Below are 12290 nucleotides of genomic sequence, written 5' to 3' on the forward strand. Positions count from 1 at the left end.
AATCCTTTATTCAAAAATAATGAGTTAAACCATCTTTACTGCGATTATGCTCAGTAAGAAAGATGAGCACAAAATCACAGCAAGATGCACTGATAGCAAAGGAACTACAAGAAGGTATGACATGGAAGAAAATTTTGTCTCCACACACACACACAAGTTTCTCACAACAAAAGCTTATAGAAAACACCCGTATTTATCATCTGTTAACACTTTGAAAGTAAAGATACATTGGCATTTTCATATGACAGTGACAAAACAAATTGAACGAACTCTAAGAAGTAATTACATCTGGGTAACAACTTTATCCCAAGATTATTCTTTTTTATAACGTCCATGAATAAAATGAGCCTCTACTTCAATTCTAATGTACACTACAAAAAGGTTACTCATGTTCTTTTTCTTTATGTCTATTTCGTCTGATTTTCACTTCTTACATGCAAAAAAAACACAGCTGTATGTATAAACAGCAAGAAGAATAATCTGCTTTTTAGTTGCCAGAGCGATTCAATATGGGAATCTATTTCCAGGAATGGAGGGACAAAAAATATTTGGACGCTTATGGGCAAAATGACATGGAAAAGATTGTCCTTGGTACAGGCAAAAAATAATGCAAAGAGTTTAACCTTAAGCTGGCATGTGTATATAGATGTTTAGCTTCAGAGTTAAAATCATTCAGTAGCTTTATATGGATGTTCTGATAGTTCTCTCTCATCTAATCTGAAAACACGGTATTTTGAAAAAACAAAAATGCAAGAGAAAAAGGACCAGGAAATAAAATTTCTAGAATACAAAGAAAAAAAAAAAACCACAGATTAGAGTACACCTCCTTAAATGAGATATGGAGCTTCTAGGATTACCTTACTAAGTAAGTATGGGTTTCCCACCACCACAAGCAGATTCTTGGCTCGTGTAACAGCAACATTAAACAACTTAGGATTTCTTAAGAGCCCTAGGTTGTGTTCTTCAACATAGTCCTTGTAACTGTAACCAGATCGAACAGTTGATATAACTATCACACATTTCTCATCCCCTTCAAATTGTTCAACACTACCAACCTTGACATCATGTATAGTATTTGCAGTGAGAGCTTGCTTCAATTTGATGACCTGTTGATTGTAAGATGTTATTATCCCAATGTCTTTTCCTGTTATTGAGCCTCTGCTGCAATCTTTTAGGTTTTTAACGATCTCAAGAACTTTGCATAACTCCACTGTGTTGAACCACGAGGGACTTGACTCTTCTCTTTCATCACAACCCTCTATGCCAATAAAAAGGACAGGAAACTTTTTGTTTGGAAGTTCATCCCAGGCGCAAAGTGATTCCTGCCTCTCTTTCGCTGCACAGGCAATCATTTCACTTCCATAGAAGAGCCGGGAAGGAATTTCTATGATTGCAGGATGTGAGCGATAATTTATGGTGAGCTTTGTCATATATTCTTTATATTCCCCATCAAAAGAACAAAGTTGGAAGTCTGAAAAATGTTCTAAATAAGTTTTCCCCAATCCAAACATTTCAAGTTCAGAAGAACAAATGTGACCCAGTTGATCAGCCTCAACTGCAAGCACAACTGTTGTGTCCACATTAGCAAGATTAGCAATGTGCGCCTTTGACTCTGGCTGCGTAGCTTGCCCAGATTCATCTAAGAAAATATGTGTAAAATGACCTGGAGGAACATCTTGGGCATAGATCATCGCAGCACCTGGGTATGATGATATGACAATTTTATATTTTAATAATGAATCTCTATGGGAATACAATGGTAGAATTTGACACTGTACATCTTGAAATGGACGAGAACATGTATTCAACCTAAATATATCTCTTTTCTTGATGTATTCAAGCAACCTCTCCAGGAGTATGTCAGAAGCATCATCTGAAGGTGCACATGCAAGAATATGGGCATTTGAGTTGATCCTGAGAGTTTGTGAGATTGCTTCTACCAATGCCGTGGTCTTGCCTGTACCAGGTGGTCCATAAACAAGGTGCGGTAGAGAACCATGGGCATTTAATATTTGATCTACAGCAGATAGCTGCTCCACACTTAGATACTTATTGAAAGGCCCATTTTTGGCAGGATTTCCACAAGTCTTTGTAATTCTATTTTTAAATCTATGGTTGATTTGATTGGCCCTTCCAGTATTCCCATCAGATGCAGATATTCCATTAGATTCATGGTATTTTAACTGTTGACAACTATGGAAATCATTCTGAGGCACTTTTACCTCCATTGGAGATGTTTTTACACGCCATTGCGATCTGCGACCTGTAATGCCATTGTTAACCTTGTGTCCAGCATCCACCTTCAATATACAGTAATCTGGTCTCTCACATTCTTTACAGCTTTGAATTTGTAGCTGTTTTCTTGATATATCTTCTGATTTTCTGGCTAAACCTGGCACTGTTTTGCCTTGATTAAATGCCTCCATCTCTTCAGTCTTATAAGTAAAGAATGAGGAGACATCACCTATTCTTGAGATACATTCACACATAATCTTTGCCTTCCTGGGATATTCCAGGTTCTCATGTTGGTTCCCCTGCTTAGAATCCCTAACTTCCTTCATTTCTTCTGTACCTCTCATTTCAGAGCAATTTACCAGTGCTTTGCTCTTAGTTTTTTCATTCATTCTTGGATGATTGTCTTTTCTGATGCTTTTATCTTGAGCAATATTATTTGTTCCTGAATTCACCCTTCCTAACTGTTCTGGTATCCTTTCAGTTTCTAAATTCCTTTTATGTCTCTGTTCAATTCTATCTTGAGCTTGGTTATTGTTTCCTGAATTTAATTTTTGTTTCTGTTCATTATAATTTTTATCTTCAGCCCTGTCTTTACTCCCTGAATACCCTCTTTGTTTGTATCCATTTTTATCCTGAGGCCCATCTTCAATTCTTTCTGCATTGTCAAGATCTGTGCGATGCCATTGTTCCGAAATGGAATTCTTAAAACTGCATTGAACTGCCATACCTACTTCGCAATACAGGTCTTTTCCCTTTTGTGATTGTTTTAGCTCAAGCAGTCGTGCCAATGAAACATATCCTGAAGGCAGGGAGTGTTGGAATTTTACACTTGGTTTTGACATTTCAGTCAAACTATCTGGTATATCTGGGGAAGCTACAGAGCAACCATTTATGGATGACTTTCCTGAGATAACTTTCTTCCCACCCCATAAAATATTCTCATTGGAGTCTTTCAATGATGCACCATTGCCATATAATTGACTATCCACTTCCTTGCCTTTTACAGAACATTGTGTCACAAAGCCGCATTCTATCTTGGAGATTGAACTACACATTTCATCCTCCATATTGCCTGCATCTAAATCAACACAATAGTATTTGGACCTTTTCCTAAACATTTCATCTTCAATCTTAACTGCACCTGAATCAACACAACCGTCTTTGCAACTTTTCCTGATAAGGTATCAGTACCCCACTCTCTCAATAGCACTCATTGCTTTCAAGTGTCTTTAAAAGTGCACATGCATTGTAAGATGTGGTTGGAGTTCTACTTCTTTTACCAAAGAGTATGCAGCTCAAACTAGATCATGTGTTATCTAGGGGTGCAATCCCTCATCCTCTTAAGAATTTCACAAAATCTATTATATCCCTGTAGCTTTCCTGTCTGAAGTACATCTATGCTGTTCAGAACTGAAACCTGACACTTAAGACTAATCCAGGGTCTTTGGCAAGTATCCAGTATCATAGTTTTTTCAGAAATATATTTTGATCCACTCCGGGCTTTACATAGTCTGAATATCATTACATATTGTTCATATCCTATTTCAGTAACAGTTAAGTTGACTGTTGTTTTGTGCAACAAATACTCTCCCTGTCACAAACTTGTCTACAGGGCATATTAGTTCAAATATAAAGATCTTATATCTTTCATGCCAATCAAAAATATCCCTGTGAAGAAAAAGGCCACAAAGCAAGAATGAGTTAACATTGGAATGAGAAACCAACAATTGCTGAAAAGAAATTAAAGGTGCCCATAATTTTCAGTTTAGCTGTATATTTCAACTGAAAGTTATATTTTGTATTACATCAAATAAAATATATTAAATAATTTTTTTTAAAAGAACAGTTTCACTCTGTTACTGAAGTATCAGTATGCTTCCGTATATATACGATTTAAAATAAATTTACTCGGCATTGAAAAATAACAAATAGAAAAAAAAAAAAACAAAAGTGAGAAATAAACTATCTAGAACCAGTAAAACTTGATTTAATATACAATTTGATGCTTCTAGAGGCTTGCCATTAAATAGACACATTAGGAGGATCTTTGACGTTCTAGTCCCAAGCCCTGTAGATAATTAGAAAGAAAAGGCTTACACTTGAAAGTTTGAAGTCCAAGATCAAAGTTAAAAACTAAAAGGGGACTTGGTAGTGTTACACAATATATTGTATGATGTGTCTGAGGACCATTTCATGACAACTTGAAGGGTGACACCTATGAACTTCCAATCTACGTACCAGTTGCAGATCTGTGAGGCATTTTCATGTTACACATGTTATTTTGATGCTACACTTAAGGGTTACCTGACCCCTTTTCCAACTAAAGGGAAAGGTGGCAATCTTACGAGATGACATGGCAGTATCATTTTTATGATCGCTTGCTCTCTCCAGCTTATCAGATTTATTGGTCATACATTGTATCATTGGTGGAGGCTGCTTCAACAGCATATTATGTGTGTTCTCTCATTACAATTGTTACATGATTGATTACTAGTGGAGAAATTTCTTATTTCCTTTATCTTGAGCTCATGATGTTCCATTCATTAGATGATGGTTCAAGTCTTAATCTTAGTTGTTGTGTCCTCTAGCTTGGTTGTGTGCTTTACTGTAGTTTGCTTAGATTCCATACCCCTTTCACTTTCAACCTATCATTTTGCCTAGGTACCATTCATTATATCATCACTTTTCCCTTTAACCTAGACAAAATTCATATCAGACTCATATTTCATCATTTTATCAACTCCTAGAAAGGTGCATGACCCATTTTCATCAATTTTCATATAGCTTTTCTCCATAACTTAACTCCCATTTGGAATATTTCTTAAATCACCTTTTTCTTGTGTGAATTCGCCACAGTGGCTTTGTTTCCTCAAAATCTAGTAGCTCTTGCGAGGGGAGCTCATAGGACAAGAATTAGACCAAGGGACAACAATGAGGTGGAGGCCCAATATCACCACAGCACACCACCTCCTCTTTAGTGGATTTTCACCACAAGGGAGGTTTCCCAGTTTAGGTCACCTAGAGGATATTCTTGGTATAGGGTTCAAAGGTGACAATCAAATAGGATAAGATGGGCTATTCGAACTAAGAACAAGGCTCAATTCTATGTAATAAGGAAAAGCGTACCCTCAAAGGAACTGTTACCGCTCAATCTAGTAAGGGCCCTAGGAGGGGTTGCTATAGAGCGACTACTAGGTCAAGTAGCAACAATAGAGCAATAGTCCACTGTCACCTTAGCTAAAAATCCCTGTTCTTTACAGACTTCCACCAGTGGGAGGAGTCCCGGGATTAGAGAAATCACTAAGAATAATGTATCAATGGTGTAGAGGTAGTGATTTCGATAGCCTACTCAAAGGAGAGACTCTAGTGATGGGGTTTACTTTCTTAAGAAGCAAGGTGAATGGCTCTCCAAGAAGGGCTAGAGGGAGACCTAGACCTAGGGTTGAGGAGTATTTCTTGATGTAAAGTTCCCTAGACCCAAGAATCCTTGCAGAATGGCATTCTCTAAGCAATCCTTGTGGAATTGGAGTGACAAGTTGCGGGACCACAAAGAAACCCTAGTGGAGCCAAACGAGCTCAAGGGTTCGAGGGTGAAAATTCAAGCAAAGGGCCTTGACCAAGTGAGGGAGATGAAAAGGATCAAATGAATTGGATTTGATTTGACACTTTGATACAATGATCCTTAATGAAGCCAATAACCAAAGGAAAACTACAGAGAATGGTTCTCGAGCTAGGGCTTGGCAAGGCTTGGGATTCCACGTCGAAATAGCTTCAAAATTGGACCTCTCAAGGACACACCAATGCAGTTCTAGACCCAATTACACCATTTTTATGGCTACAATTGATTTCATGTAATGCCCTAGGGGACCCTAGGGTTAGGGCTTAGAAAAAGATTTTAGTTTTGCTGATCACCGAAGACCAGTGTTTTAAAAACCAGCCAGTCTGAACCGGTAACCGGTCGAACTGGCCAGTTAGCTAGCCCACTGGGTCAAACCGACATAAAAACCTGGTTTGACCCTCCATTTCGCCAAAAAAATGACATTTCCTTTAATTTTAATTTTCATCCTTTTACTTAAATTTTTAACATTACCATGAAATGACTCAGGATGTTTGAGAGTGGCTTCAACCTCATTGGATTTCATATGGAGAAACTAGAATTTTAGATTTCACTCAAAATTAAGCAGACTTAATGGTTTTCAAGATTTCATGGTTTGTGGGTTTGCAATGTTTCCATTTGATTCTATCATGCATGAGGGTATGAGATTAGCATTTGATCAAGAGCATGAATCCCTTTAAGAACCTTGATCGTCGTGGCATTGATTGTCGAACTTTGTTGATGTTGGTGGTGTTGTCGCACAAAATGTCTAGGCAGCGCGACAATGCTTAGAGTAAAGGCTATCACTTTTAAATCCTTACTCCGTTTAGACTCTCTCCTAGACAAGTCAAGGGGGGTAGTCCCTAGGTAAATGGATGAGGATAGCCTGTGAAAAACAAACTCTAGGAGATTTTAATGACGGACAACTTAATGAATTGATCCCAATTAATTTCAGATAAATAGATTAAACGCCAATGTAAACAAGACACGACCACAAGATAAAACCAATTATAAACCAGTGCCTTTGATATTTGAATTAACCATCAATAAAACAAGTTATCCAGAATGATTTTCAATATGTGACGAAAAGTGACAATAATCCATATAAATGCCCAACACTATCACATGCAAAAGATTCCAGATTTAAAACGATTATCGTTAATGACCAAGATCTAGAATTAATTAATCAATCTTTTCCAAAAGCCAATATGATTTATCGCACCAGACTATAGAAGAATCATGAGAAATGCATTTAATAACACTAAGGAACTTTAAATTTAAATTTTTATTATTCCTTAGGCAATAATGTTTAATGGTAACTAAAAAAATTAAAATCTTTTAATGCGACGGAAAAATGAAAAGGGACTAAAATAAAAATTTTAATGGGCCATAGACCACATTTAAATTTTCTTAACGTTAAAGCACAAACCCTTTTTATTTTATTTTTAAAATCCTTAGTCACCAAAGTTTTTTAAATTTTTTATGATTTTTTAAATGTTTAGGATTTTTATAAATTTTTAGAATTTTAATTGTTTTTATATTTTTTAATAAAAAAAAAAGAAATAAAAGAAATAAAAATGAAATCAAAAGGCAAATTGTTTGATTTTTTGATTTTTATGATTTAGAAGTTTTTTTTTTTTAGGATTTAAGTAAATAATGAAAAGAAAACAAACTCGATTTTTATATTTTTTAATTTTTAATTTTTAAAGAATCAAACTAAACTAAAAAAATATAAAACCAAACCAAATAAAGAAAAAAGGGGGACTTACGCTAACCCTAACTCTAATTAAAAACTAAATAAAATGAAACTTAAACACATATAAAACAAATGAAGGTCGAAATTTTATTGATCGTATGCAAGTTCGAACGGCTGAAGACAGCAAGAGGAGGCCGCAGGTCAGTGAAGGGATATGCGTAGAGCTGCGTGAGGGTTTAAGGCAGCGAGGGAGGATGGAGATCTGGGCAGACGAAGAGGGAAGGAGATGATGGATGCTGCATGTAGAGGAATACGAATGAGCTGCGGATTTGAATGTTTTTGAAGACTGAGTGCAGGTACGCACAACAAAAGGAGAATACGGGCAGCATATAAAGGAAGGACGGCTGCGGGAGAAGAGGACGCAGGCAGAGAGGGGATGAGGAGTTCAATGACTGCAGTGAGAAGAGTAGGCAGCTGATATCGGACAACGTTTAGGCAGAAAGATGTGCGGGTGTTTTGGCAGCGTGGAGTTGCGTAGGGTTTTTGCAAGGGATCTGACAGTGTGAGGGAGAAGCAAGGAGATGAATGATGCGGACAGGCAGCACGCAGGTGGAAGAAATGGCTGCGTGAAGGGGATGACGGCGGTTAGAGTAAGAGGCCGAGGGTTTGAAGAATGCGTGGGAAGCTGGAGGCTCGAACCAAGTTTGGATGGCTGATGGGCGAACAACGTGGATAGGGCTACGTACAAAGGGCAACAAGGAAGAGTTTCGATGTGCAAGCGCAGGGATGGAGCTTGGACGCAAGGTTGAGGAGGAAATGCGTGAATCTATGGGCAGCTATGTGGGGATGGATGCAGGGTTTTTTGGCAACAAAATTCGAAATTTGCAGCAGAAAAAAAGCCCAGGCAATAAACAAAAATTTAAAATTTTTCCAGAGAAAGAAAAATGCAGCCAAAAGATGGTAAACCCTTAAAAATTTTCGGAAATTTGTGATTAAAGAGATATTCTTATGCTTCAGGCTGCCAGCGAGGGTTTTACACAGTTCACCCAAAAATTTTCGAAACTTTCTTGCAACAAAAAAAAAAAAAAAAAACGAAAACCCCAGACAACGACGGGGCAGGTGGCCCAGAAAACCCTCAAAATTTTCCAAAAATCTTAATAAAAATTTTAAATTGTCCTACTTTAGATTTGCCCGATGAAAACCCCACAAAATTTTTTTCCGATCTGAAATAAATACCCCTAAAAGCGTTGATTCTGAGGCCAGATCTTACCCTCCAGGGCCTAGATCTGGCTTCAAAATTAAACTTCACCTTCAGATCTGCAGCCTGTTCCTGAAAACAAACAGCCAGAACCCGAATATGCAAAAAAAAATGAAACCCCAGAAACCTAAGTCAAAAAAATAAAAATAAAAATAAAATAAGATAAAATAAAAAATTACAGATCTATGTACATAAATGGCAGATCTATCAGATCTAGGGATTGTAAGTCCGACTCCGCTCCTAGATCTGATGATCTGTGGCTCCCAACAGCGAAATATGACAATTTAGCACATAAAAATTAATTTTTTTTGAATTTTGGAGGAGGTACTAAGCTTAAAACTCTTCATGCGTCACCCATAAAAATAATATCTTATGATAAGCTCGGGATCAAATTTTAAGCTGGGCTCTTCAGAAAACACGGATCGAGAGTTGGCTGGTTCAACTGAGAACTTTCCTGAATGCTCGATGATCTAATAATCAAGGATTTTCCTACAAAACTCAATTCAGTTGTCAATCATAGAGCGAGAGAACGATAATAAAATTCAGATCTAATAGAAATACCTGCTATTATTTTCAAAACTTAAATTACTATTCAAACCCCAGCAACTTAGCAAGATACCTGTACTCAAATCGCTCTTCAGAAAGCTATATCAATGGCTAAAAAGAAATATATGCATGAAAATAATACATCTTACAGCATTTCCATGAAGAGTCACACCAGCAAAATTTAACCCCAAAATCTTTCTTTATTGCTCACAAAAAAGATTACAAGAGAGAGCTTTTCGCTTAGTACACGATCAAAAGATCGGATGACACTGACTGACAAATGACCTCCTATTTAAAGATAAATCTTCCAACAGCTAGTTTGAGTGATCCTTGTCAAAATGATCTCGACCTTTGATGAGGATCAAAATTTCTCTTAATCTCATCCGTCGAATTTTTAAATATTGAGGAAATTTCGAAATTTTCAATTAAATGCATTTTAATAAATTAAAAAATTAAAATTTTGCATTTATTTCCTCGAAACTTAACTTTGACTTAACCCGAGGGACCTAAGACATAAAATTTCGCAAAATAATCAATTAACCTTAGTCCCTCGACCAGTGAAGATTTAATTTTTTAAAGGATCCACGAATTTTACCACTGGAAAATTTAAATTTACCTAGGACCTAGGACCTATGAAGGGATAAACTATTTTTCTAACCCTCAAAGACATTTTACATCATGATTTTTACATTTTTACACCTCAAGGGGAAAACCCATTTGAACAAGACCCTCACAGACTACCCAATTCTACGACACAAATATGATCTAGCAGATCAAGCAATTTGTAATAAAATAACCTAACCAAATAGTTAGGATTATTCCCAAATTATTTTTACATAGACTCAATCTAGCACACTAGGACTCCCCTAACATTCTAGTGACAAAATCCATTCCAGCTTTGGGGTCAATCTGAAGGAAAACTTTGCCGACCATGGGTCAGTGAGACAAAAAACCTTCCGGAATGTAGATCGTCACCAGAAAATTAGGTTTACCTAGGCAATTACATACACGACACAAATCTGCTAAGATTATTTACAGTTTACACATGCAGAAAGGGTCTACAATATAAGATGATCCTCAGGCTGATGATGATAGCTGGATGGCAAGAACACATCGATTAGGCGCTATCCCTTTTGTGAAAAAGGGGGTGTACTGCTATGGGTAGTTGACACGTAGTGGTCAATAGGTGGTACTAATTGTTGAACTCCTCTACCATGGCCTTAACAAGAATGCACCCTTCACTCAAAGGAAAACGACTGGTTAGGCATGCTAATCTTTTTCTACCACATTATAAAGTTGAGGAGATGAACCCTTCACTCAAACCAAAATCATTGGTTAGGCATGTTAAACCTTTTCAATTTCTATCATGTTATAAGGTTGAGCAATCCAAGTTTGAAGACTTTGAGCTAGATGATGTTCATGTATCTCTTGTTGATGATGTTTATGTATTTCTAGTAGTGTTGAATCAATGATGAGTTTCATGAGTGACCATGTTGATCAGTGATTAGTTTTGATGTCTATTTTTGCTACTACTACTAAAGTTGTAGACGAGTTTTAGGAGTCCTCAATCTCGAAGGCATATTATTTATGTAGCTCATGTTGATGAGCTCTTGTCTAGTAGTGGTGATGAGTTTGATCATGATGAGGAGTTATCATGTTGTTGATCACTGATATGTAGACTTGTAGTAGTTCAGTGACCCCGTAGCTTAGAGCATTGTTTTCGGACTCTAGAGGCCATTTAGATCCTCATTGATTATGTATTTTGTTGCGGATATGTATTGCACTCGATGCCATTTTGATATATTCAACTTTACATGGTATATAGATGAACAAACCTTGCACATTTTGTTTCTATTGGCTTGGAATCATGGTTTTAAATCTTAAAAATAGTTTCTTTTCATTAAAAATTAATTATTTAATGTATTTTTTAAAACTGGTTCGTTTAAACCTGACCAGTCCCCGTTCGACTAGTTCTAGTTCAAAACCCGATTCATTAGGTGGACCGTTCAGGTCACAGATTCCCGTTTTTAAAACACTGTCGGAGACTAGACCAGTGCCTAGCCTATTGGGGAATGGAGTCAATGAGATTTCAATGTTTAGAATTTCTTTTACCCAATCAAGGAGTTCCCCAGCGACTTCGCATAGCCCTAAAGGCAACAATTAGATTACTAGGAAAATTTACACTTCTTTGATGCTGCAATTGATGACTTATTAAGGCAATTATGAAGATCATATACCCCTAGGACATTCATTCACTATACCAAACATGAAACATATGAAAAACCCTCACAAAAGCAAGATTCAACAAATTCGCATTTCCATTAGGGAAACAACTCCAGCTTCATGAGTGAAAATTTTCATACATTATACATGTGACATAAATAAAGAAATAGATCATGAATAAAGCACTTACAAGTATAGCAAAATCATCCAATCATCAAGAGAGACAAAAATCAAAGCTCCAAGACCAAGACAAGAATTTCCAAACATCAAAATGCATCAAAAATATCCAATTCATCCTCCAATAGCTATAGCGAAATTCCCAGAAGAAATAATGATCCAAATCCCAGTGATGATCAAATGAAATGATCATCACATCAATATATATACTCCTCTAAGGGGTTTGATTTACCTAATTAGGCCTAATGATACCCCAACTAATAAAATAATGTGCAAAATAACATTACTTGGTGATAAGCCCACCAAGATAGCTCCATAATACAACAATAAGCCCCTTCAAAGGGCAAAATGATAGATACAATAGGTCGAAGGGCCATTTAAGAGGCCTAGTGGAGTCTAATATGTGCCAAAGTGAATGGATGGGCTCCAAACATAGTGATAAAGGGGGTGGCCCCTTGATATCCAAGCAAATGACCTATGGTGCCTCCAAGTGGCTATGGGGGCACAAAACATCCTCATGGGTCTCCAAATGTATCTAACATGTTTGTATCCCATTTGTA

General features: G+C 36.8%; 1 protein-coding gene across 1 annotated transcript in view; it reads right to left on the minus strand.

The window, feature by feature from the left end:
• Positions 1-2960, minus strand: part of LOC149244543 (putative RNA helicase SDE3) — a 105716-nt gene extending 102756 nt beyond the window's left edge. Inside the window, exon 1 of the mRNA XM_089371574.1 lies at positions 858-2960. Coding sequence (XP_089227700.1) covers positions 858-2960 — 2103 coding nt within the window. The remainder of the gene's footprint in view (positions 1-857) is intronic.
• Positions 2961-12290: the final 9330 nt, after the last annotated feature.

Source organism: Pinus tabuliformis, chromosome 8 (assembly GCF_031772625.1).
Source record: "Pinus tabuliformis cultivar Carrire ecotype Pingquan chromosome 8, CPIR1, whole genome shotgun sequence".
Lineage (NCBI taxonomy): Eukaryota > Viridiplantae > Streptophyta > Pinopsida > Pinales > Pinaceae > Pinus > Pinus tabuliformis.